The sequence below is a fragment of the Phaethon aethereus genome, assembly GCF_964289735.1.
Source record: "Phaethon aethereus genome assembly, chromosome: 37".
Taxonomy (NCBI): Eukaryota; Metazoa; Chordata; class Aves; order Phaethontiformes; family Phaethontidae; genus Phaethon; species Phaethon aethereus.
In genome coordinates this window covers 182,587-205,975 of record NC_138613.1, presented here as the reverse complement: position 1 = coordinate 205,975, position 23,389 = coordinate 182,587, and the positions used below count along the sequence as shown (strand labels likewise).

General features: G+C 69.6%; 2 protein-coding genes across 2 annotated transcripts; one reads left to right on the top strand and one right to left on the bottom strand.

Moving 5' to 3' along the window:
- Positions 1-1,219: 1,219 nt before the first annotated feature.
- Positions 1,220-15,291, top strand: MARK2 (microtubule affinity regulating kinase 2; the record flags this gene model as incomplete). The annotated part of the gene is made up of 18 exons (XM_082012395.1): positions 1,220-1,276; positions 5,154-5,324; positions 5,583-5,636; positions 5,770-5,818; positions 5,993-6,058; positions 6,176-6,246; positions 6,389-6,445; positions 6,926-7,162; positions 7,267-7,386; positions 8,218-8,317; positions 8,428-8,540; positions 9,579-9,705; positions 10,361-10,548; positions 10,736-10,833; positions 11,953-12,216; positions 13,034-13,060; positions 13,267-13,311; positions 14,546-15,291. 18 exons carry the CDS (start codon positions 1,220-1,222, stop codon positions 14,898-14,900), a joined length of 2,199 nt encoding a protein of 732 aa, XP_081868521.1. The 3' UTR covers positions 14,901-15,291.
- Positions 15,292-16,585: 1,294 nt separating this feature from the next.
- On the bottom strand, positions 16,586-21,232 carry RCOR2 (REST corepressor 2; the record flags this gene model as incomplete). Its single annotated transcript, XM_082012383.1, is given in 13 exon segments — positions 16,586-16,788; positions 16,791-16,845; positions 17,132-17,334; positions 17,430-17,487; positions 17,838-17,915; positions 18,185-18,376; positions 18,477-18,546; positions 18,617-18,741; positions 19,721-19,882; positions 19,971-20,023; positions 20,446-20,526; positions 20,616-20,672; positions 21,112-21,232. Coding segments are annotated over 13 exon segments (1,458 nt in total).
- Positions 21,233-23,389: the final 2,157 nt, after the last annotated feature.

Below are 23,389 nucleotides of genomic sequence, written 5' to 3'. Positions count from 1 at the left end.
GGCTCCTTTAAGGGCTCCTGGGTAAATTTAAAGGGGCCGCGCGCCTTTCCCATCCCCCCCGCAAGCCCGCCCCGCCCCGCGGTGGGGGGGCTGTGGTGGGGGCGATGAGTTGCCGTCAGGTCTCAGCCCACTCCCTGCCCCAAAAAAGCGCACCCCCCTTATAAAAAGGATTTTAAGCAGGGGGTCACCCCAAGGGGGGGAAGGGGAGCCCCTGGATGCTCCCCTCCCCCATGCAGCCCCCCCCATCCCCACCCCCGCCTTGTAGCATCGTCTCGGGGTCCCCGAACCTGTGGGGCACCCAAGAAGCCATCACCACCCCCAGGTCCCCGGGCAGGCCCCGCCCATTTGGTCCAGAAAGGGCGTGGTCTGCGCGTGGAGACCACACCCATCTCCCGTTTTAAAAACTGGGGAGTGGGCGTGGCTTCGCCACCTGGCCCCGCCCCATCTATTCTTGGTTCCACACCCCCGCCCCGGACCGGTCTCCCCTCCCAGTGCTCCCAGTGCTCCCAGTTCCGTCCCCGTTGCAACCAAGGCGTCCAGGCCTCCCCCGCCCTCCTGGGGTCGCCAGCAGGGACGGGGAGGGGGGGATTCGGCTCCGCTCGGGTGTTTCCGTCAGTGAGCAGAAAGAGCCGATGGCCGCCGAATGGTGTTCGGGTCTTTCCGGATCCACTCGGGGAAGTGGCGGCGGAGGCGGAGCTCGGCTCTTCCCGCGGCTGTCAGCGGAAATTGCCGAAGGCGTCTTCGGATCTTTCCGCGCCGGGATAGGGCAGGTGAGAGGCTTTGTCGGGTGATTCCGGAGCTGCGCCGGAAACACCCGAAGCCGGGAAGCGGTACGGAGCCGAATCAATCCGGAAAGAGCCGAAGAGGAGCGGGAGGCGTGTCGGGTGTTTCCGGCGCGGCGGCGGAAATGGCCGAGGGCCGGCGGCGGCGGCCATGTTGGGAGCCGCTGGGTGCTGAGGAGGCAAGAGCGTGAGGCGGTGGCGGCGGCCGGGCCGGGCGGACTCGCCGCCCGCTTCCCTCTCTCCCCCTTCTCCTCTCCCGTCCCCCGCCCCGGCCTCCCCCATGCCGGTGGCCTGGCCCCCCCCCGCTGCCTGAGCGCGGCCCGGGGCTCCCTCTTCCCCCCCCCCCCCCCACCTCCCCTACCCCCTCCCCGCACACCGCCCGCCGCAGCTTTCCCCTATCGCGATAGTCGCCGGCGGCGGCGGGGGGGGGGGCCGCCATGTCGGGCAGCGGTCGCAGCCCTCTACCTACCGTCAACGAGAGGGACGCGGAACAGGTAGGGCCGGCGATGGGGTAGGGCCTCCGTGAGGGGAGCGGCGGGGGGGGGGGTCTGAAGGGAGCCCGGCCCCTCCGTGGGGGCCGGTTTGTGAGGGGAAAAGGGGGGTCTGGGGTCGGTTCGTGAGAGAAAAGGGGGGGGTCTGGCGTCGGTTCGTGAGGGAAAAGGGGGTCTGAGTGGATCGTGGGCCGTTTTGTGGGGGGAAAAGGGAGGTCTGGGGTGCCCCTGAGCCCCTCCATGAGGGGGGAAGGGGAGTCGGGGTGGTCTGGAGCCGTTTTGTGAGGAAGAATTGGGGAGTCTGAGGGGGTCGGGGGCCATTTTGTGAGGAGAAAGAGGGGGTCTGAGGGGGCCCTGTGCCCCCCAGCCTGACCCCTCTGCAGTGGGGTCCTGGGGGGGGGCCCTGTGCCTGTCACAGCCCCCCCATGACGTACCCTGGGGCCTGCCCTGGCCCAGACCCCCGTGTGGGGTGGGGGGATCTGAGCCAGGGCCCCCCCTCGGGGGCTGGATCGGGCTCCTCCGTGGGAGGAGGTGCCCCTGGGCTGGGCCCCCCCATTTTAGAGGGTCCCTAAGGGACACCAGGGTGTCCCTACCACCAAAGGCAGGGACGAGGGGTTTGGGGCTCGCACCCCAAAAGAAGGGGAGTGGGCGGGGGGGGGGGAATGCCAGCCTCCCATATTGGTCCCCCTGGGGGTACGGTATCTGCCCGTGGAGGGGTGTGAGGATTTGGGGTGTCGGTGTTGTCAACGGCGTGTGTGTGTGTCCCCCGTCTCGGTGGCCGCGCGGACTGGGTGTGGGGGCGTCAGCCCACCCCCTTCCCTGCTGTGCCCACCCCCCCTATGGCGGGGGTGCGGGGGTGGCATCGCTGCCATGGGCTGGGCGCTCTCCGTGGGGTTTTGGGGTGGGGGGGCTGTGAGGAGTGTAGCCCCCCAAAAATCATGTGGGTGCCCACCTTTGTGGTGGGGGACCAGCCTGCCCCCAAGATGGGGAGGGTGGGGGTTCACCCCTGTGTGTTTTGGGAGAGGGGGTGACTCCCAGGCCTCTTGGGTGGGGGGCAGCTGGAAGGGGGGTCCTCCATTTTGGGGTGTAGGTTTGGGGGGCTTTTGGGGTCCCCCCCTGCTCCCAGCTTCACGTGCTGCTGGGGGACCCTACTTATGGCTCAGCCCTTTTTTTGGGGGGGGGGGGGGGGGTCCTGGGAGGCACCTTGGCTTCCCCAGCAGTGTGGCACCCCCGTTTTGGCTGGTATTTTGGGGGGACTCCCCACCTTCTGCAATGAGAGGGGGGACCCCCGGACGATGGGGAGGGACCCCCAGGCGATGGAGAGGGACTCCTGCAGGATGTAGCCCGAGCGGGGGGTTGGAAGTGGCTTCATCTCCGTGTCCCCAGCGCTGAGGACAAGGCGATGCCACCTGCTCTCTGGCTGTCACCGGGGCATCAGGCACCCCCTCATTTTGGGTCGTTTTCCTTTATTTTTCGTCCGTTATGTAAAGACAGAGGAGAATTTTTGCCGGCTGGGAGGATTTGGGGAGGGGGAGCGACAGAGTTACCGGGGGGCTGCCGTATCTTCCCCCCCCTCGCTAAACCGGCACCCGAAATTGGGGTCCCTGCCCCTCTGCAGCTCCTCCGTCACGTGGAGGCCGATCTGGCGCGGCTTTATATAAAAAAACACCAAAAAAATTTTCTCGAGAATAACTAAATTTGGCTGACATTTCAGCGCCGCCGCACCAAAGCTGTTTCACCATCTCCCGCCGGCTGCCGAGGCGGTGATGGGCCCGCCGGCCGTTACCGCTTGCGCCGTTACTGGTTACCGGTTACGCCGGAGCCGGTTGCTGCTGGTTTTGTGCCCGCGGCGCTGTCGGCAGCACCGCCGGCACCTCGGCTTCTTCGCGCCGGGATCTTTAGACCTGACCCGTGACATCACCAGTGGATCTAGTGACATCACCCCCAGACCCGGTGACGTCATCCCCGCCGCCATTCCGGTGGCGATGCCCAGCGGTTGGGCTCTTAACGGCAGCCGGCCAGCGAGACAGGGCCCTCCTTTTTTTTTTTTTTCCTTTTTTTTTCCCTTTTCTGCCCCGTTTTCACCCCCCTGGTGCTTCAGGTGTTCCCCAAAACCACGGCACGACACCGCAACCCCCCTCCGGCTCCGGCGGCCCGGCCGAGCCGGCGTCAGCCCCAACCGGTCGAGCCGGTCTGGCGTTCCCGGCGCTCCTCGGGGAGTTCAGCTCTCGGCGAGCTTCGGCCGGCTGCCGGCACCACCCCGCGCCGGGCCGGCCGCAGCCGTTGGCATCGCCGGCGCTGCCGTGAGCTTGAGCTGGGTTGGGGTCGCCGAGCGTGAGTCCCCCGCCGTGGCGCTGGGTTTGGGGTGGGGAAACCGAGGCACGAGGGGTTTCGGCAGCGAGGGGAGGGGTTTAGAGCCGAGCTCAGGGCCCGTTTAATTAACGAGAGTTGGGTTAACGAGCGCCAAGCCCGGCACCGCTCTTCATAGCCGCGGGGGGAAACGCCGCGGTGCCGAGGGCCGAGTCCTTCCCCGCTTTGCCAAAACCGGGAATGCCGAGGTGGCCGCCCATGTCCCGCCGAGGGAGACGGTGACGACCTCCCGGCGTTTTGGCAAAGCCCGGAGCCGGCGACGCTTTCGGCAAAAGCCTCACCGGGCCCTGGCACAGCCGCCGCCGCTCTCCCGGCATGACCTTTGCCGGAGGGGGGTGGAGGAGAGCCGCCAGTGCCGGGGGATGTTTGCCGGCCACTCCAGCCTCGCCGATAAGAGGTGCCGGAGAAATGCCAGGCACGCTGACCGCTGGCCGGCGCCGCTGCGGACCCCCACGTTTCTTTGGAGGGGGGAGGGATCCGGCGTTGGTGCTGCCGCACGCCTCGAAACCCCGAATTAATTCCCTGGCAGCGCGGCCAGATGGCGGAGCGCGCTCCCCGCCCCGTTGCCACGGTAGTTTTTTGGCAGAAAAACCCCGTTTTTCTTCACTTTTCCCCATCATCCTCCCGGCAAAGCGCTGGATTTTGGGGGAGGGGGAGGATCCGGTTCCCCCTCAGTCCCCAAAAAGCCACGTTCCCCCCAAAATCTGGGGGCTCGGCGCCTCGCGCCCCGTTGCGCCATCGCCGGCTGAGCAACGCCGAAAACTCCCCCCCCACCCCTCCCCTTGCTTCCGCCGGTGGTTTCCTTCCCACGGCGGGGGCACCCCAAAAGTGTGGGGCCCCCCAAAACACCAGCAAGGTTCTGGGGGGCTGCGGTGGCCCCAAATTGGGGGTGGGTGGTTTGGCTCGACTCCCCTGCCCGCTCACGCGTGCCCGTTATCTCCGGTGTCACCAGAGCGGTGACAGCGCGGCGGGGGGGTGGCATCGCCCGGCGCCGGTGGTTCGCTCCCCCAAAGCGTCCCCGAAGCCGGGGTGACCCTGGGGGGGAGGCGTGGGGGGGTCTTTTGGGGTGTGGGATGGGGGGTTTGGTGGCAGAGGCGTCTTGGGGGACTCCCCCCCCGGGCCCCCTGTTTTGGGTGTGGGGTGAACGCCGGCGCCCGCGTTGCCCGTTTTGGGGTAAAATCACAACATTTGGGCTGGGAGGGGGGTGGGGAGGGGACAGCCACGTCCCTGTCCCCTCCCGGGGAGGGGGTGTCACCGCGCTGGCCCTGTCCCCCCCACCCCAGCCCAGCCCGAAACCACGGCGCTTGCGTCAGGTATCGGGGGCGGCTCCCGGCCTGTCCGGGGCGCGGCACGGCGCCGTACGGCAGCGGCGCTCCCGGACTTTGCTCCCGGCTTTGCCGAGAGCCTCCGGGACCCCCCCCCCGGGGAGTACTTGGGGAGGGGGGGGACGACACACGACGACGCAGGGACGGGGGACATCGAGCTGATTGTCCCGTCGGTGTCCCCGCAGCCGGGTCCCACGGAGGGGAAGGGCGGCGGGAAGGCCAACATGCTGCGCCGGAATTCGGCCACCTCCGCCGACGAGCAGCCCCACATCGGCAACTACCGTCTGCTGAAAACCATCGGCAAGGGCAACTTCGCCAAGGTCAAGTTAGCCCGGCACGTCCTCACCGGCAAGGAGGTGGGTGCCGCCGCCGCGCTGGGCTCGCGGTCCTCGCCCCGTGGGTGCCACCGTGGCATGGGGACGGGCTCGCGGTCCTCGGCGGTGGCTGCCACCGTGGCGTGGGGTCGGTTCTGGGCTCGTGGTCCTTCTCTTGCGAGTGCCACCGCGGCGCGGGGACGGTTTTGGCTCCCGCTCCTCGTCCCGTCGGTGCCACCGCGGCGCGGGGATGGCTTTGGGGACGGTCCCCTCCCCCTGACACCCCCTCACCCCTCCCAGGTCGCCGTCAAAATCATCGACAAGACGCAGCTCAACTCCTCCAGCCTGCAGAAAGTGAGAGGAGGGGGGGGGTCACCGGGGCGGGGAGGGGGGCAGCAGCTTTCGGGGGGACACGGCATCTCGCCCCCCACCCCAAAAAAAAACCCCAAAACCCACCACCAAACCACCCCCACCCCCTTCCTCACAGCTCTTCCGCGAAGTGCGAATAATGAAGGTCCTGAACCACCCCAACATAGGTGAGCCCCCCCAGCTGCGTGCTGGGACTCCTCTGCCCCCTTTTCCCCCACCCCGGGTGCTGCCCCCCACCCTGGGGGGCGGGGGGGGGGGGTGGTGTCCCAGGGGGTGTCCCCCACCCTGCCTCCCCCCCCCTCTCCAGCCCCGCTTTCCCCCCCCCCCCCCACCCTTTGCAGTGAAGCTCTTCGAGGTGATCGAGACGGAGAAGACGCTTTACCTTGTCATGGAGTACGCCAGCGGGGGTGAGCAGCAGGCAGGGAGCAGGCAGGGGGGACGCAGCAGGCAGGGAGGAGGCAGGGCTGCCCCTCACCCCTGCCTTCTGTGTCCTCGCCCCCTCCCCTCTCCCCCCCCCCCCCCAGGTGAGGTTTTCGACTACCTGGTGGCCCACGGGCGCATGAAGGAGAAGGAAGCTCGGGCGAAGTTTCGACAGGTCGGGTGGGGGGGGACAGCGGGGTGACACCCCCCCCGAGGGGGTTTGGGGATACCCCGGTGTCCCCAGGGGGCTGGGGGATGCCCCTGAGCTCCCCCTCCCTGGGGTGGGGGCCCCTCCCTGACACCCCCCTCTCCTGCAGATAGTGTCGGCCGTGCAGTACTGCCACCAGAAGTTCATTGTCCACAGGGACTTGAAGGTGAGGGACCCCCCCCCTGTTTAAAGCCCCTGACCCCCCCCTTGGGACCCCTGCCAGCACCCCAAGGTGCTCCACGGGCTACACCGCGCTCTCCCTTGACTCCAGGGCAGCACCCAGACACACTTGAGAGCCCCAGGGTAGCACCCAGGACCCCCAGGGTAGTGCCCAGACACTCTTGAACACCTGGGGCGGCACCTGGGACCCCCGGGGTAGCACCCAGGCACCCCTGAAGCCCCAGGGCAGCACCTAGATGCCCCTCAACCCCCAGGGCAGCACCCAGGATCCCCAGGGTAGCGCCCAGCCACCCTGGGACGTGCCGGGACCCCCGGGGCAGCACCTCGACACCCCTGGGACCCCCAGAAGGTCACCAGATACCTCCAGAACCACCCCCGGCTGTAGCCACGTACCCCCAAAACCCCCCAAGCAGAGCACCCAGACACCCTTAAACCCCCTCGGGGTGCTCTCCCTCCCCCGAGACAGGCGGAAAATCTACTGCTGGACGCCGACATGAACATCAAAATCGCCGATTTTGGCTTCAGCAACGAATTCACTTTTGGGAACAAACTGGACACGTTTTGTGGGTCCCCTCCCTACGCCGCCCCCGAACTCTTCCAGGGGAAGAAATACGACGGTCCCGAAGTCGACGTCTGGAGCTTGGGCGTCATCCTCTACACCCTGGTCAGCGGGTCCTTGCCCTTCGACGGGCAAAACCTTAAGGTAACGCCCTTTTGGGGCGTTTTGGGGGATCCCCAGGGGTCCCTGGGGGTGGGGGGCGGCCGGCCGGCGGGTCGTCGTGTGCTGATGGGTGTTTGTCGCCTCAGGAGTTGCGGGAACGGGTGCTGCGGGGCAAGTACCGGATCCCCTTCTACATGTCCACTGACTGCGAAAACCTGCTGAAAAAGTTCCTTATCCTTAATCCTACGAAGAGGGGCACCTTGGAGGTGAGATGGGGGACAGGAGACCCACGGGGCACCCCCAGTGGGGTCCTGGGCACCCCCGGGACACCCAAGGGTGGTCTGGGTACCTTCGGCGTGGTCCTGGACATCCCTGGGATCCCCCAGGACCTCTCACTAAGAATGGTCCTGGACAGCTCCAAGAGCACCCCAAGATCCTCAGTGTGGTCTTGGGTGCCCCTAAGTTTGCCCAGGGACCCCTGGTGTGGTCTTGGGAGCCCCCAGGGCACCCTCGGGACCCCTTGAGTACCCCCAGTGTTGTCCCGGGCACCACTGGGACCCCCTAGCATGGTCTTAGACAACCCTGAGAGTACCCCAAGATCCTCAGCGTGGTCTTGGGTACCCCCTGGGGCACCCGGTGTGATCCTGGGATCTCCCAGGACCCCCCCCAGATGCCCCCCCGCCTAGTCCTGGGCACCCCCAGGACCTCTTAGACACCTCCAGCACAGTCCTGGGCGCCCCCAGGGTGGTCCTGCCCCCCTCCTGCCCTGAGGAGCCCCCCTGGGCACCCCTAGGACCCCCAATGTGGTCCTGTCCCCCCCGAGGAGCCCTCCCGGGTACCCCCAGCACCCCCAGGGCAGTCCTGGGCACCCCCAGGACCCCTCGGACACCTCCGACGTGGTCCTGGGCACCCTCAGGTCACCCAGTGTGGGCCTGGGCACCCCCAGGATGGTCCTGGGTCCCGCTTATCCCCGAAACGCCCCCCAGTGAAAGCCCTCGCACAGCACCAGGGACCCTTGGAGCCTCCTTCTGCCCCCCCAAAATGTCCCCGGGACCCCCAGCCCCCCCCTCAAGCCCCCCTTTGCTGCCTCCCCCCAGCAAATCATGAAGGACCGCTGGATGAACGTGGGCCACGAGGACGACGAGCTGAAGCCCTACATGGAGCCCGTGCCAGACTACAAAGACCCCCGCAGGACAGGTAGGACCCTCCCCCAGACGCCTTTATTTTTGGGGTGGGGGGGTCCCCGAGGGGTCTCCCAGGCACCCGGGTTCCCCCGCTGAGGCCTGTCCCCCCCCCCGACCCCGCAGAGCTGATGGTGTCCATGGGGTACACGCGGGAGGAGATCCAGGAGTCGCTGGTGGGGCAGAAGTACAATGAGGTGATGGCGACCTACCTGCTGCTGGACCACAAGAGCTCAGAGGTGCGGGGACGTGGGGACACGTGGACGGGACGTGGGGACACGTGGACGGGACGTGGGGACACGTGGAGGGGACGTGGGCACGCGGCGGAGCACGGAGGGGACGCGGGACATGGGGTCGCGGTGGAGGGTTGCGGGGACGTGAGGGAGGTGGGATGGGGTTGGGGACGTGGGTGTGACAGCGGAGGGTGCGAGGGGACAGCGAGGGGACACGGGGAGGAACGCGAGGACGCGGGCGTGACGGGCAACATGGAGGGGATGTGGGGACAAGATGGGGTGCTGCGGGGGGGGACACACCGTCCTCCCCGGCCGTACCCTGACCCCGTGCCAGCACGTCCCCGTGCCGTCGCGTGTCCCCGGCTGCGCGCCGTGCCAGCGCGTCCCCGTCGCCAGCTGCGCCCCGTGCCATCGCGCGTCGCCGCGCCATCGCGCGTCGCCAGCTGCGCCCCGTGCCAGCGCGCGTCGCCGCGCCATCGCGCGTCGCCAGCTGCGCCCCGTGCCAGCGCGTGTCGTTGCGCCAGCACATCTCCGTCCCCGGCTGCGCCCCGTGCCATCGTGTGTCCCCGTGCCATCGCGTGTCCCCAGCTGCGCCCCGTGCCATCGCGTGTCCCTGTGCCAGCACATCTCCGTCCCCGGCTGCACCCCGTGCCAGCGTGTCCCCGTGCCATTGCGTGTCCCTGTGCCAGCACATCCCCGTCCCCGGCTGCACCCCGTGCCAGCGTGTCCCCATCCCATCACGTGTCCCCGTGCCATCGCATGTCGCTGCGCCAGCACGTCTCCGTCCCCGGCTGCGCCCCGTGCCAGCGTGTCCCCGTGCCATCGCGTGTCCCCAGCTGCGCCCTGTGCCAGCACATCCCCGTCCCCGGCTGCGCCCCGTGCCAGCGTGTCCTCATCCCATCGCGTGTCCCCGTGCCATCGCGTGTCGCTGCGCCAGCACGTCTCCGTCTGCGCCCCGTGCCAGCACGTCCCCTCCCTGGCCGGAGGGTCCCCACGCCCGCTCGGTGTGTCCCCCACCGCGTCCCCACACGTGTCCCCCCCCAGCTGGAGGACAGCCTGGCGCTGAAGCCGCGGGCGGCCCCCGACCTGGCCAACAGCTCGGGCCCCTCCCCGGCACACAAGGTGCAGCGCAGCGTCTCCGCCAACCCCAAACGCCGCGTCAGCGACCAGGGTGAGCCCCCTCCTCCCCCCGACGCCTGGGTGGCCAAGGGGGGCAGCTGGGTGCCTGGCTGGGGGGCCAAGGGGGGCAGCTGGGTCCCTGGGTGGGGGGCCAAGGGGGGCATGGGTCCCTGGGTGGGGGGCCAAGGGGGGCATCGGGTCCCTGGGTGGGGAGCACGGGTCCCTGGTGGGGTCCAAGGAGGGCATCGGGTCCCTGGGTGGGGGGCCAAGGGGGGCATGGGGGGCATCGGGTCCCTGGGTGGGGAGCACGGGTCCCTGGGTGGGGGGCCAAGGAGGGCATCGGGTCCCTGGGTGGGGGGCCAAGGGGGGCATGGGTCCCTGGGTGGGGGGGCCAAGGGGGGCATCTGGGTGCCTGGGTGGGGGGCATGGGTCCATGGGTGGGCGGCTTGGGGTGGCCCGGGGCACTGAGTCCCTCAAGGGTGGGAGCAGGGGGGTGCCCAGGACCAGGGTCCCCAGACACCGGGGTCCCTGTGGGGTGGGGAGCGTGCCCCCCCACACACGCACACACCTGGGGGGCAGCTGGGTCCCTGCGGGCAGAGGGGATGAAGCAGGGGGGGTCCCTGTGGGGCAGGGGAGTGGCACGGGGCGGGGGTGAGGAGTGGGGCGCCCTGGGGCCCCCCACCCTTGACACCCCTCCCCGCCCACAGCCGGTCTCTCCATCCCCACCTCGGCCTCCTACTCCAAGAAGACGCAGGCGGCCAACGCCGAGAACAAGCGAGGAGGAGGAGGAGGAGGGGAGGAAGAGGGGGGGCGGCGGGCGGGCAGCACTGCCAAGGTGCCCCCCAGCCCCCTGCCCGGCCTGGAGCGAGCCAAGGGCACCCCCTCACCCTCCACGGTCAGCACGGGGTGGGGGGCACCCACGCCTGGGTCCCTTGGGTGTGCGAGCCGGGAGCCGGGGGGGCCTCGGACACCCGCGTCCCCTGGCTTGGGGCGGGGGGCAAAGTCCTTTGGGGGTGCAGGGGTGGGAGTGGGGGGGGTCCTTCATTTTGGGGTGCCCCCTGAGTGTCCCCCCCTCCCCACAGAACAGCGTCCTCTCCACCGGCACCACGCGGAGCCGTAACTCCCCGCTGCTGGACCGGGCCAGCCTGGGCCAGAGCTCCCTGCAGAACGGCAAGGACAGGTAGGGGACCCCCCCGCGCCCCCCAAAAACATCCCCCCCCCCCCGCCCCGCTTAACACCCCTCCCCGCCGCCCTGCGCCCCCCGCTTTTCTCTCCTTAGCCTACCCACGCCGGGCTGTCGGCCCTCGCCCGCCGCCCCCCCGGCCCCCGGGCCCCCCCCGCGGTCCCGGCAGCACCCGAAACCCGCCGCCACCCCCGCCGACGCCAACTGCGAGGCCCCCCGGCCCAGGCAAGGCCCCCCAACCTCCCCCCAAAATCCCAGCGGCGGGGCCGTGGCTCAGGGGGACCCCTGGGAGGGTTTGGGGGGGGGTCCCCATGTGCCTCTCCCCAGCCCCACTGCAGCACCCCAGGGAACGGGAGGGGGATTTGGGGTGACTCGGGGTGTTCCCTGGCCCCAGCTGACGCCCCAGAGTATCCCCCAGAGGAGGGGGTTGGATTTGGGGTGTTCTGGGGTGCTGATGTGTCCCCAGGGTGCGGCGTGGCACTGGCATGTCCCCACAGTGCTGCGGAGTGCTGGTGGGTCCCTGGGGTGCCGGGGGGACCCCATGGTTTTGTGGGGTGCTGGTGGGTCCCTGGGGTGCCACTGGGACCCCATGGTACTGTGGGGTGCCAGCGGGTCCCCATGGTGCTGTGGGGTGTCGGTGGGTCCCTGGAGTGTCGGTGGGTCCCCATGGTGCTGTGGGGTGTCAGTGGGTCCCTGGGGTGCCGGCGGGTCCCCACGGTGCTGTGGGGTGTCAGTGGGTCCCTGGAGTGCCAGCGGGACCCCACAGTGCTGTGGGGTGCTGGCAGGCTCCCATGCTACCATGGGGCACCAGTGGGATCCCCAGGGTGTAGCATGGTACTGGCAGGTCCCTGCGGTGCCGTGGGGTGCCAGCAGGTCCCCAGGGTGCGGGCAGGGCCCTGGCAGGTCTGTGGGGCACCAGTGGGTCCCCGGGGTGCAACAGGGGTGCTGGCAGACCCTCGCGACGCTGCGAGGCGCCAGCGGGTCCCCGGGGCGTGACAAGGCACCAGCGGGTCCCCGGGGGTGCCGTGGGGCGCCGGGTGGGTCCGTGGGGTGCCGTGGGGCCTCGGCCGGACCCCCAACTAACCCCCCCCGCCCCCCTTTTCCCCGTTCCCGTAGCGGGGCGCCCGGCCGGGTGCCGGCAGCTTCTCCCTCGGCCCACAACGTCAGCCAGGGCCCCGGGGAGCGCCCCAGCTTCCCCCGGGGGGTCTCCAGCCGCAGCACCTTCCACGCCGGGCAGCTGCGGCAGGCGCGCGACCAGGCCCCCCTGCCCTACGCGCTGCCCCCCGGCCTGCCCCCCGCCTCGCCCTCCGGCACCAGCCAGGGCCGCCGCGGCCCCTCCGCCAGCCTCTTCAGCAAGTTCACCTCCAAGTTCGTCCGGAGGTGAGGAGGAGGAGGAAAGGGGAGGGGGAGAGCGGATGCCGCTGTCGCCGCGCGGCCCCCGCTGCGTGGTCCCTTCGGGGTGTGTGTGTCCTGGGCTGCCCCCCCGTGTCCCCCCGTGTGTCCCTTTGTCCCTGCGTCCCCCCCGCCCCGAGGGCTCCTCCTCTGCTATGTGTGTCCCCCCGCCCCCCCGTGTGTCCCCCCCCCGGGCTCCCATGCCACTCGTCCCACACCACAGCTCCTCGGTGTCCCCCCTCCATGTCCCCTCTCACCCCCTCAGGACTCTTCCCTGTCCCCCCCCTTGTCCCCTGGGGGCTTCCCTGTCCCCCCCATGTCCCCCCCTTGTTCCCGAGGGCTTCTCTGTCCCCCCTCCTTGTTCCTCCAGGCTCCTCTGTACCCCCCCACCCCCTCTGTGTGTCCCCTTTGTCCCCCCCCCCCCCCCCCCGGGCTTTTCTGTGTCCCCCTCTCTGCCTCCTGTGTCCCCCCCCTCCCCACCCCGTGTCCCCTCAAGTCCCCTGCCACCCACCTTGGGGACCCCCCCCATGCCTCCTCCTGTCCCTTTGTCTGTGTCGTCCCCCCCCGCCCCGCCCCGTGTGGGGCCACAGAGCCGGGGCTGAGGCCGCAGGGTTGGGGGGCTGCTTCACCCCGGACCCCCGGCTCCTCGCCTTGACCCCCAGCCCCACCTGAGGGGCGGGGAGATGGGGAGGGGGGACCCACCCAACCACGGGGGGTGTGGGGGAGGGGGGTGGCGTCATCCCGGCCCCCTCCCCGCCCCCCGCCCCCTCCCAACGTCGCCCTTCTCTTCTGTTTGTCTTTGTAGAAATCTGTCTTTCAGGTTTGCCAGAAGGTAGGGCCGCGCCGGGGTGCCCCCGCCCCGCATGCCGCCCCCCGCCCCGCACGCCCCCCGCCCCGTCTGTGTCCGTCCGTCCCCCTGCCCCGGTGCCGTCTGTCCGTCGGGGGGGGGGCGGGAGGGGGGAGGGGCTGCCCCCCACCCTGGGTTTCCACCCCCCCCCCTTCCCCCCACTGATTTTTGCCCCGTTTGTGTTTCTCGAGGAACCCGCACGAGCCCGAGAGCAAGGAGCGGGTGGAGACGCTGAGGTGAGCGCGGGGACCCCCGGGGTGCGGGGACCCCCGGGACTCCGCCCTGACGGCCTAGCCTCACCCCGTGGGTCACGGTGACACCCACTGGGTCCCCTGTGCCACCCACGACCCCCGCATCTGTCCCGGTGACACCCACAGAGTCCCCTGTGCCACCCACGACCCCCGCATCTGTCCCGGTGACACCCACAGGGTCCCCTGTGCCACCCACGACCCCCATGTCTGTCCCGGTGACACCCACAGGGTCCCCTGTGCCACCCACGACCCCCATGTCTGTCCCGGTGACACCCACAGGGTCCCCTGTGCCACCCACGACCCCCATGTCTGTCCCGGTGACACCCACAGGGTCCCCTGTGCCACCCACGACCCCCATGTCTGTCCCGGTGACACCCACAGGGTCCCCTGTGCCACCCACGACCCCCATGTCTGTCCCGGTGACACCCACAGGGTCCCCTGTGCCACCCACGACCCCCATGTCTGTCCCGGTGACACCCACAGGGTCCCCTGTGCCACCCCCAGCCTCCCCGCCTGTCCCGGTGACACCCACAGGGTCCCCTGTGCCACCCCCAGCCTCCCCGCCATTCCCGGTGCCACCCACAGGGTCCCCTGTGCCACCTACAACCCCCATGTCTGTCCCGGTGACACCCATTGGGTCCCTTGTGCCACCCATGCCCCCCACATCTGTCCCGGTGCCACCCACTGGGTCCCCTGTGCCACCCACGACCCCCGTGTCTGTCCCAGTGACACCCCTAGTGTCCCAGTGACACCCCTAGTGTCCTGGTGCCACTCATGACCCCCACATCTGTCCTGGTGACACCCACTGGGTCCTCTGGGGACCCCTGGCCTCCCCGCTGCTCCCGGTGACACCCCTTGGGTCTCTTGTGCCATCCACGACCCCCACGTCTGTCCTGGTGCCACCCACAGGGTCCCTTGTGGCACCCCCGGTCTCCCCGCCGCTCCCAGTGACACCCATTGGGTCCCCTGTGACACCCATGACCCCTGTGTCTGTCCCAGTGACACCCCTAGTGTCCCAGTGACACCCACGCCCCCCGTGTTTGCCTGGCTGACACCCGTTGGGTCCCCGGTGCCACCCACGCCCCCCGTGTTTGCCTGGCTGACACCCACGCCCCCCGTGTTTGCCTGGGTGACACCCGTTGGGTCCCCGGTGCCACCCAGCGGGTGCCCAGCCCCGCCTCGGGCGCTCCCGCTGACGCCGCTCTCCCCCCGCCCCCAGGCCGGCGGTGGGTCCCGAGAAGGAGGCGCGCGAAGGCGGCGGGCGCGAAGCCAAACCCCGTTCCCTGCGTTTCACCTGGAGCATGAAAACGACGAGTTCCTTGGAGCCCGGCGAGATGTTACGGGAGATCCGGAAGGTTCTCGACGCCAACAGCTGCCGTTGCGAACCCCAGGAGCGTTTCGTCCTCCTCTGCGCCCACGGCGCTCCCGGCCACGACTCCTTCGTCCAGTGGGAGATGGAGGTTTGTAAACTCCCGCGGCTCTCCCTCAACGGCGTCCGCTTCAAACGCATCGCCGGCACCTCCATGGCCTTCAAGAACATCGCCTCCAAGGTGGCCAACGAGCTCAAGCTCTGAGCCGCCGGCCCGCGCCGCGGGGACCCGCCGCTGCCGGGCACGGCCGGCCCCCGCCTGCCCCCCCCCCCCCACCCTCCTCCTCCTCCTCCTCCTCCTCCCCCCGCCGGCCCCGGGGACCCGGTGGGGGCGGCGTGGTCGGAGCCGGGACCCCTGGGGACCTTGCGGCGGTGGCCAGGAGCGTGGGAGGACAGCCCGGGGGGGCTGGGTGGCTCGGGGCCAGCTGGGGATGGCTTTGGTGGCCCAGGAGGGCGTGAGGACAGCCTGGGACCTGTGGGGACATCCTGGTGGCTCGGGGCCAGCTGGGGATGTCTTTAGTGGCCCAGGACATCGTGAGGACAGCCTGGGACCTGTGGGGACATCCTGGTGGCTCGGGGCCAGCTGGGGATGTTTTTAGTGGCCCAGGAGGGCATGAGGACAGCTTGGGACCTGTGGGGACGTCCTGATGGCTCGGGGCCAGCTGGGGATGTCTTTAGTGGCCCAGGACATCGTGAGGACAGCCTGGAACCTGTGGGGACGTCCTGGTGGCTCGGGGCCAGCTGGGGATGTCTTTGGTGGCCCAGGACCTCATGGGGACATCCTGGCGGCCCAGGATGTTGTGAGGACAGCCTGGGGCCATGGGCAGCATCTTGGTGGCCTGGGGCCAGCTGGGCCTGTCTTTGGTGGCCCAGGATGTTGTGAGGACAGCCTGGGGCCAGGGGGAACATCCTGGTGGCCCAGGGCCAGCTGGGACCGTCTTTGGTAGCCCAGGACAGTGTGAGAACATCCTGGGGCCATTCTTGGTGGCTCAGGGCATCATGAGGATGTTTGGGGACACGGGGCCATTCTTGATGGACCAGGACATCAGGGACACGTCCTGGTGGCCCAAGGCCCTGTGAGGACAGCCTGGGGCCATGGGGAACATCCTGGTGGCCCAGGGCCCTTCTTGGTGGCCCCGGGCAGTGTGAGGAGAGCTGGGGGACATGGGGACAGACCAGGACCTCACAGGCAGGTCCTGGTGGCCCAAGGCCACCTGCAGCCATGGGGAATGTCCTGGATGGCCCAGGGCCACCTCGGGAGACCGTTGGTGGCCCAGGGCCCTAGTGGCCCCTCCCCCCCCCCAGTACTGACCCCCCAGCCTTATAGGGGGGTGGGGCGTGTGTGATGGGGTGTCCCCTCCTCCCACTCAGGAAGGGCGGGGGGGAGGGGCTGTGCTGCTGCTGGGGGTCGCCCCCACCCCCGCCTTTGACCTGCTGTAGCCCCGCCCCCAGGGGCACGTGGGGGGGAGGAGGGGCTGCACGTGCCCTTTACATACCTCGGGGGGAGGGGGGGTGTCCCCAGCAACCGCCCCTCCCCCCCCTCCGGGCACTGCCACCCCCTGCCCGGCGGGGGGAGGGGCGGCACCCAGGGGTGCTGCTGCCCGGGGGGGGAGGGGCAGTGCCTCTGGCCCCGCCCCCAGCCCCGCCCCCAGCCCGCGCGCGGTGGATTTTCCAGGTTCTAGATTAAAAAATTTCCAGAAAGATCCGCTGCCTCCGACTAGTGCTCCCAGTACAACCCAGTACCCCCCCCCCAGCGCACGCAGCCGCTCTAGTAAAATACCTTTATTGCAAACGCGGCCGGGGACCCCCCCAGGGACCCCCCGGGGCCGCGTGTCCCCCGGCCCAGCAGGGGGCGCTGCGGAGGGGGGCGTGGCGCGGGTTCCCCGGCGCTCAGCGGGGCGGAGCGTGGCCGGCGGCGGGAGGGCGTGGCCGGGCGGCGGGGGCGTGGCCGGGGCGGATGAGAGGGGGCGGGGCCCGGCCCTGCTGGAGGGGAGGCGGCGGCCGCGGCAACACCGGGGCGTTGGGCGGGGCCGGGCGCAGGAGGGGCGGGGGCTGCGGGGGTCGCGAGGGGGAGGGTGGGGGCGGGGCCGCGCTGGGGGCGGAGCCGAGGCGGGAGTCGGGGGCGGGCGAGACACCCCTGTGATCTGCACCTGCGGGAAGAGAGGCGGTGTCAGGGCGGGGCCGAGCTGGGGGGCGGGACCGAGACTGGGTAGGGGCGGGACCACGGCTGGACCGGGGGCGGGACCGAGACTCGGTAGCAGCAGGGGCAAGAGGCAGAACCAGGGCCGGACCGGGGGTGGGGCCAAGGGGCGGGGTCAGCTGGACGAGGGGTGGGGCCCAAAGTTGGCTGGGGCGGGGCCAGGGCCGGGGCGGGGCTGCTGGTCCCAGTCCCCAGCCTGGATCCTACCGGGGGGGGGGGGGGGGGTCCCCACTTACCTCTTCGTCCTCCTCCTCCTCCTGCCCCTCCCCCGGGGGGGGCGCGGGGGGGTCACCCGCCCTCGGGGCCTCCCGCTCGCGCAGCAGCCGGTCGAGGCCGAAGCGGCGCCGGGCGCCCAGGACGAAGCTCTTCACCTGCGCCGCCGTCTTGTTCCCCAGCACCCCCGCCACCGCCGGGAAGTCGCGGCCGTAGCGCCGCAGGGCTGGCGAGGGCGGCGGGGTTAACGAGGGCGGCGGGGTTAACGAGGGCGGCGGGGGCTAACGAGGATAACGAAGGAGGGGCTGGGGGGGGGCTCACCCTGCACCGCCAGGAGCTGCTCGTCCGTCGTCCAGCGAGAGCTGAATTTGCCGTTGCCCTGAGGGAAAAGTGAGGGTGTGGGGTGAGGTGGGGCACCGTGGGGTGATGTGGGGGGACGGTGTGGCGCTGTGGGGCACGAGGAGGACACCATGGGGGTCATGGGGATGCTGTGGGGCGTGTGGGGACACCGTGGGGCACAGCAGGGACATCATGCGGCACACAGGGATACCGTGGGGCACATGGGAATGCCGTGGGACATGTGGGGGGACACCGTGGGGCAACCTGGGGACACAACGGGGCACACAGGGACATGGGGTGACCCCATGGGGCCCAGTGGTGATGCCGTGGGGCACGGCAGGATGCCGTGGGGGGTGTGGGGACGCCGTGGGTCCCCCCCACAACCTTCACCTCTGGCGGCCGCAGCCCCTCCACGCCGCCCTCCAGCGCCTGCTTCAGGCCGCTGTTGATCTGTTTGATCCGCTGCACCTGCAGGGGAGAGAGTCCCAGGGGTCACCCCACAACTTGGGGGGCACCCCATAACTTGGGAGGCATCCTACAACCGAGGGAGACACCCCACAATGGAGGGAGGCACCCCAAAACTAGAGAGGCACCCCATAGATTACAGGGAGGGAGAGTTTTTATGTGGCGTTTGAGGGAAACGAGCAGACGATCGAGCTTGGGGGGGGGTCACCCCACACTTGGGGGGCACCCCATAGATTTGGGGGGGAATTTTGGTCGGTTTGGGGTTTTTTTACCTGCCGTTTGAGGGAAACCAACTGACAATCCAGCTGCCGCAGAGCCAGAGCCCCCAGGTCAGGGTTGGCGGTGACGCCGGCGACGTCCTCCCGGCTGAGGTGCATCCCCCGGGGGGGGCGCCGGCGGTGGCGCGCCGGGGGGTGGTGACGATATTGCGCCTCCTTCCGCGCGGCGGTTTTGGGGTAAAAAGGCTGGAATTCATTCACACGGGGGGGAGGGAGGGGGCTGGGGTGACCGCGCTCACGAAGTGAGCGCGGTCACCCCAGCCCCCTCCCTCCCCCCCCCTCAAACCTCTTTTTTGGGGTCCAGCGGCTCCGTCTCCCCCTCGTTAACGGGGCGGTGGTCATCAGTCTCGTCGTTGCTACGGAAACGGGGGTGAAAAAGGGGATTTTGGGGAGGGATCTGGGGGGATTGGGGGGGGGGGGTGTTACCTGTCGTCGCGGTCTTTACGGCCCAGGAGGCGCCGCGCCTGGCGGTCCATGACGCTGGTTCGGGTGCGGGTTTTTTTCCAGGAATAATAATATTTCACGAGGCTGGGGATGAGCTTGTCGGGGAGCTGCGGGGGGCACAGGGTGAGGGGGTGGGGGAGTTTGGCTCAAGGAGGGGGCAGGGGTTGCTAGAAATGGGGGGCAGAGCCCCCTAGAAATTGGGGGGTAACCCCTGAGAAGGGGGGGGTGGAACCGCATAAATAGGGGGGGCACCCCCTAAATATGAGGGGGGGGAAGTCCCCTAGAAATGGGGGGAGTGGGAGGTGCCACCTGCTGGGGGCAGGGGTGGGGTGGCATGTACCATCTCCTATGGGGGGGGGTCGGGGGGTAGCACATACCAGCCCATATGGGGGGGGGCAAGGGGTGGCACGTACCACCCCCTATGGGGGGGTCAAGGGGTGGTATATACCATCCCATGGCGGGGGGGTGGCACGGGGTGGCACGTACCATCCCATATGGGGAGGTCACGGGGTGGCACGTACCATCCCATATGGGGGGGGGGTCAAGGGGTGGTACATACCATCCCATGGGGGGGGGTCAAGGGGTGGCACATACCATCCCATATGGGGGGGGGTCAAGGGGTGGTACATACCATCCCATATGGGGGGGGGTCAAGGGGTGGTACATACCATCCCATATGGGGGGGGAGGGTCAAGGGGTGGCACATACCACCCCATGTGGGGGGGGTGGCACAGGGTGGCACGTACCATCCCATATGGGGAGGTCACGGGGTGGCACGTACCATCCCATGGGGGGGGGGGTCACCGGGTGGCACGTACCATTCCCTACGGGGGTACAGGGGTAGCACATAACATCTATAAGGGGGAATGGGGTGGCCTGTGCCATCTCCTATGGGGGTCGGGGTGGCCCATACCATCTCCTTGATGCCGGGGGAGTCCCCCCTGTCCCCCCCCCAGCACCCCAGGGGACACCCTGGGGGTCCCGTGGGGACACCGACCCCCAGCCTGGAGTTCCCAGGGAGACGCCGGGGCTGGGGCCAGCCGGCGCCGGGGGGTCGGGGGTGTATTTTGGGGAGGGCTCTCTCACCATTTGCTGGATGCGGGCGAAGCTCTTGCCGTGGAAGCTGAAGGCCTGTTCGAAAAGGACCTTGTCCTCCACCGTCCACTCGTCCGGGAAGGGCGTGAAGTTGGCCAGGTCGGCCAAGGACTTCTCCACGTCGTGCTTGTGCCACAGCAGCATCCCCAGGGCCTGGGGCGGGGGCGCGGGGGGGGTCAGGAGGGGTGTGGGGCGCACCCCGGGGGGGACCCCGCGCTCTTTCGGGAGGGGTCTGGGGTACCTGCTCGATGTTGTAGCCGTGCTTGTCCTTTGCCATGGCGATGTATTTGTCCACTGAGGGGGTAAAAGGGGGGGGGGGGTTAAGGGGAGGTTTGGGGGGCAAAGGGGGGGTAAGGGGGGTGTTGGGGGGGTAAGGGAGGGGTAAGGGGGGGCAAAGGGGGTGTTGAGGGCATAAAGGGGGGGCAAAAAGGGGGGTAAAAGTGGGGTTGGGGGATGAAGGAGGTGTTGGGGTAAAGGGGGGCTTAAGGGGGGGCTACGAGGAGGAAAGAGGGTGTTTGGGGGCAAGGGTGGGTGTTAGGGGGGCTACAGGAGGGAAAGAGGGTTTTGGGGGGGTTCAGGGGGTCTTGGGGGGGATAAGGGGGTGTTGGGGTAGGTCGGGGGTGTATGGGGGGTAAAAGGGGTGTTGGGGGGTAAAGGGGGTGGGGGGCACTAGAGGGACGCCCCGCTATGGCACTGGGGGGCGGGGGGGGGCTCACGTTTGGCGTCGGAGACGCAGTGGTTGGGGGCCCAGACCAGCATCCCCTTCAGCTCCTTGTTGCTGTAGCGGGCGGGGCTCTCTGGGGAGGGGGAGGGAGGTCAAAGGGGGGGGACACGCCCCCCAACCCCCCCCCCCCGAGCCCCCCAACTCCCCCCACACCCTCCCTACCTGGTTTGCAGTCGGGGATCACCGCCTGGTAGTCAGCCCCCACCCGGATCATGCTGTCTGGGGGGGGGCGGGGAGGGAAAAAAAAGGGGGGGGCGGGGTTAACGGGGGGGCGGGGGGGTCACGGGGGGTCTAGGGCAGCCCCCCCCCCCCCACTGGTGAACAAAGCCGGCGGCCGGCGCACCACGCGGGCGGCCGGGGACAATGGGGCCGGGGCTTTGTGCGTGTGTGTGTATGTGTCCCCCCTCCCCAAAACCCCACGGGTGGGGGGGGTGACGTGAGCGCAGCCCCCCCCCCCCGCCCCAAAACAACACACGTGGTGCCCCGCGTGGGGGGACACGGGGGGGACACACACACACACACACACAGAGAGGCGTGATTGGGGGGGGGACGACGACATGGGAGTGATTTTGGGGGGTGGGGGTGGACACAGGCGTGTTTTTTGGGGGGTGGGGGGCACACAGGCGTGTTTTTGGGGGGTGGGGGGAGCAGCACTCACCGTGGGCGTGCTCCTCCTCGCTGCCCTCGTCCTCGGAGGGGGGGGGGACGCCGCCGGCGGCCACCGACTTCGCCCGGCTGCGGGAGAGGATCCCCGAGGGCTTCTCCATCACCGACGGCATCGCCTGCGGAGGGGAGGGGGCGCGGGGTGACACCCCCCCCCAAATCCTCCCCCACACCCCTCGGGGGGAGCCCCACAAGGCCCCGCCGGTGGGGAGGGTGAGGGGTGGGGGGCTCAGCCCCACTGCCCCATACCCAACTTTAAGATAATCTTGATTATTTTACGGGGGGGGGGGGGGCGTGGGAATATGAGGAGGGGGGTGTTGCTGCGTTGGGGGGCTGGGGCGCCCTCCTCCAAAAAAGAGGAAAGTCCCCAAAATGGGGAGTAAAGTTATGGGGCAGGGGGATGAAGGAGAAGGGGAATGGGGGGTGTTTTGGGGGGGTTCTCGGCGCCCACCCGAGCCCACCCGCGCCCACACAATGCGCCGCCGGCCGCTGCCGCCGCCTGACGGTGCCAAAGTAGTTCCAGCTCCCCCGGCCTCAGCACGGCCCCCCCGCCCCCAGCGTACCCCTCCGCCGGTGGCGAAGGGGGGCGCGGGGGGGTGGTGTGGGGCTGGGACCCATAGCGGGGGGGCGGCACACGCGTGTGTGGGGCCGTGTCACACACACACACACACCCCCCCGCCCTGAGTGTGGCTGGAGGGAACAAAGGGCTGGGGGCGGCGGGGGGACAAAGGGGCTGCTGTGGGGCTGGGGGTCAGGCCCGATGTGGGGGCCATGGGGCTGCTGTGGGGCTGAGGGGGTCGTGGTGCTGGGGTTCTAGCCCACTTGTGGGGCTGGGGAGGGCTGAGGTCTCACCCGCTGTGGGGCTGAGGGAGTTGTGGGGCTGGGGGTCTGGCCTACTGTGGGCTTGAGGGGGCCATGGGGATGCTGTGGGGCCGGGAGACCCCTTGGGGATTTCCTCCACACCCCCATTACAGGCTCCCTGGTGCTTGTACGCTGTGGGGCTGCCCCCTGCCCCACATCTCCCTGTCACCCCCCCTTCCCACCCCTCCATCCGAGGGTGCTCACCACTGTGGGGTGCTGTGGGACACAGTGGTCAGGATGGGGGTGCAGAGTGCCCTCCATTGCTGGGGGGAGCTATGGGGCAGGCAATGGGGCTTGGCTGGGGGCTGTGGACAGGCTGAAGGACTATGGGCCTCAGGGTTATGGGGTCAGGGCTCATGGGTGGGCTGTGGGGCCACTATGGGGCAGGGCTATGGGGGAGGCCGAGGACCCTGGGGCGGGGATGTGGGGCAGGGCTACGGTGAGGGCTGAGGGCTCTCAGACCACACTGTGGGGCCAAGCTATGGGGCAGGCCGAGTGCTGTGGGGCAGGGCTGTGGGGTGGGCCGAGGGCTCTCAGGTCAGGCTGTAGGGCCGAGCTATGGGGCAGGCCGAGGGCTGTGGGATCGGGCTATGGGGCAGGCCGAGGGCTCGTGGGCAGGGTTATGGGCCAGGCTGTGGGGCCGCTGTGGGGCAGACCTGTGGGCCGCGGGTTGCCGCCGCTCCCCTCAGCGAACGGGGGGGGGGGGGGGCCCCGCTTTCCCGCCTTCGCCCCTCTCAGCCAATCAGCGACGAGCCGCCTTCGCGCCCAACGGCGCCGCCACGCGCCCGCTCCCCCGCCTCTACAGCGCATGCGCGCCCCCTCACACCCCCCCGCCCGCAGCAACGCGCATGCGCGGTCCCTCTCCTCGCGCCCCCTCCCCTCGGCGCAGGCGCAGTGGCGCTGGCCGGCCGCCGGCTCGCGCGCCTCGCGCTCCTCCCCCCCCACTATTTATAGGGCGCGCTCCCGCGCGCGCCCCCTCAGTCCCCTCCGCGCCCCCGCGCCGTGAGGAGCCGCCGCGGCCGCGGTCGCCGCCGCCATGGGGGTGAGTGGGGCCTGGCCGGGCCGAGCCGGGGCGGAGCCTTTGAGGTTCCTCTGAGGCGATTTGGGGCCATGTGAGAGGATATGGGGCTTCTGTGAGGCAATTTGGGGCTATCTGAGAGGGTGGGGGGGTTCCTGTGAGGAGATATGGGGCTTCTCTGAGGTGATTTAGGACCTCCGAGGGGTTCGGTGGCTCCTATGTAGAGATTTGGGACCTTTCATGGGGATTTTGAGCCATCGTGAGGGTATTTGGGGCTCTTCTCAGGGTACTTGGCGCCCTCTGAGGCTCTTGGGGGCTGCTGTGAGGAGATTTGGGACCGTGTGGAGGGCTGTGGGGCTACTCTGAGGAGATTTGGGGCTCCTGTGAGGGGGTT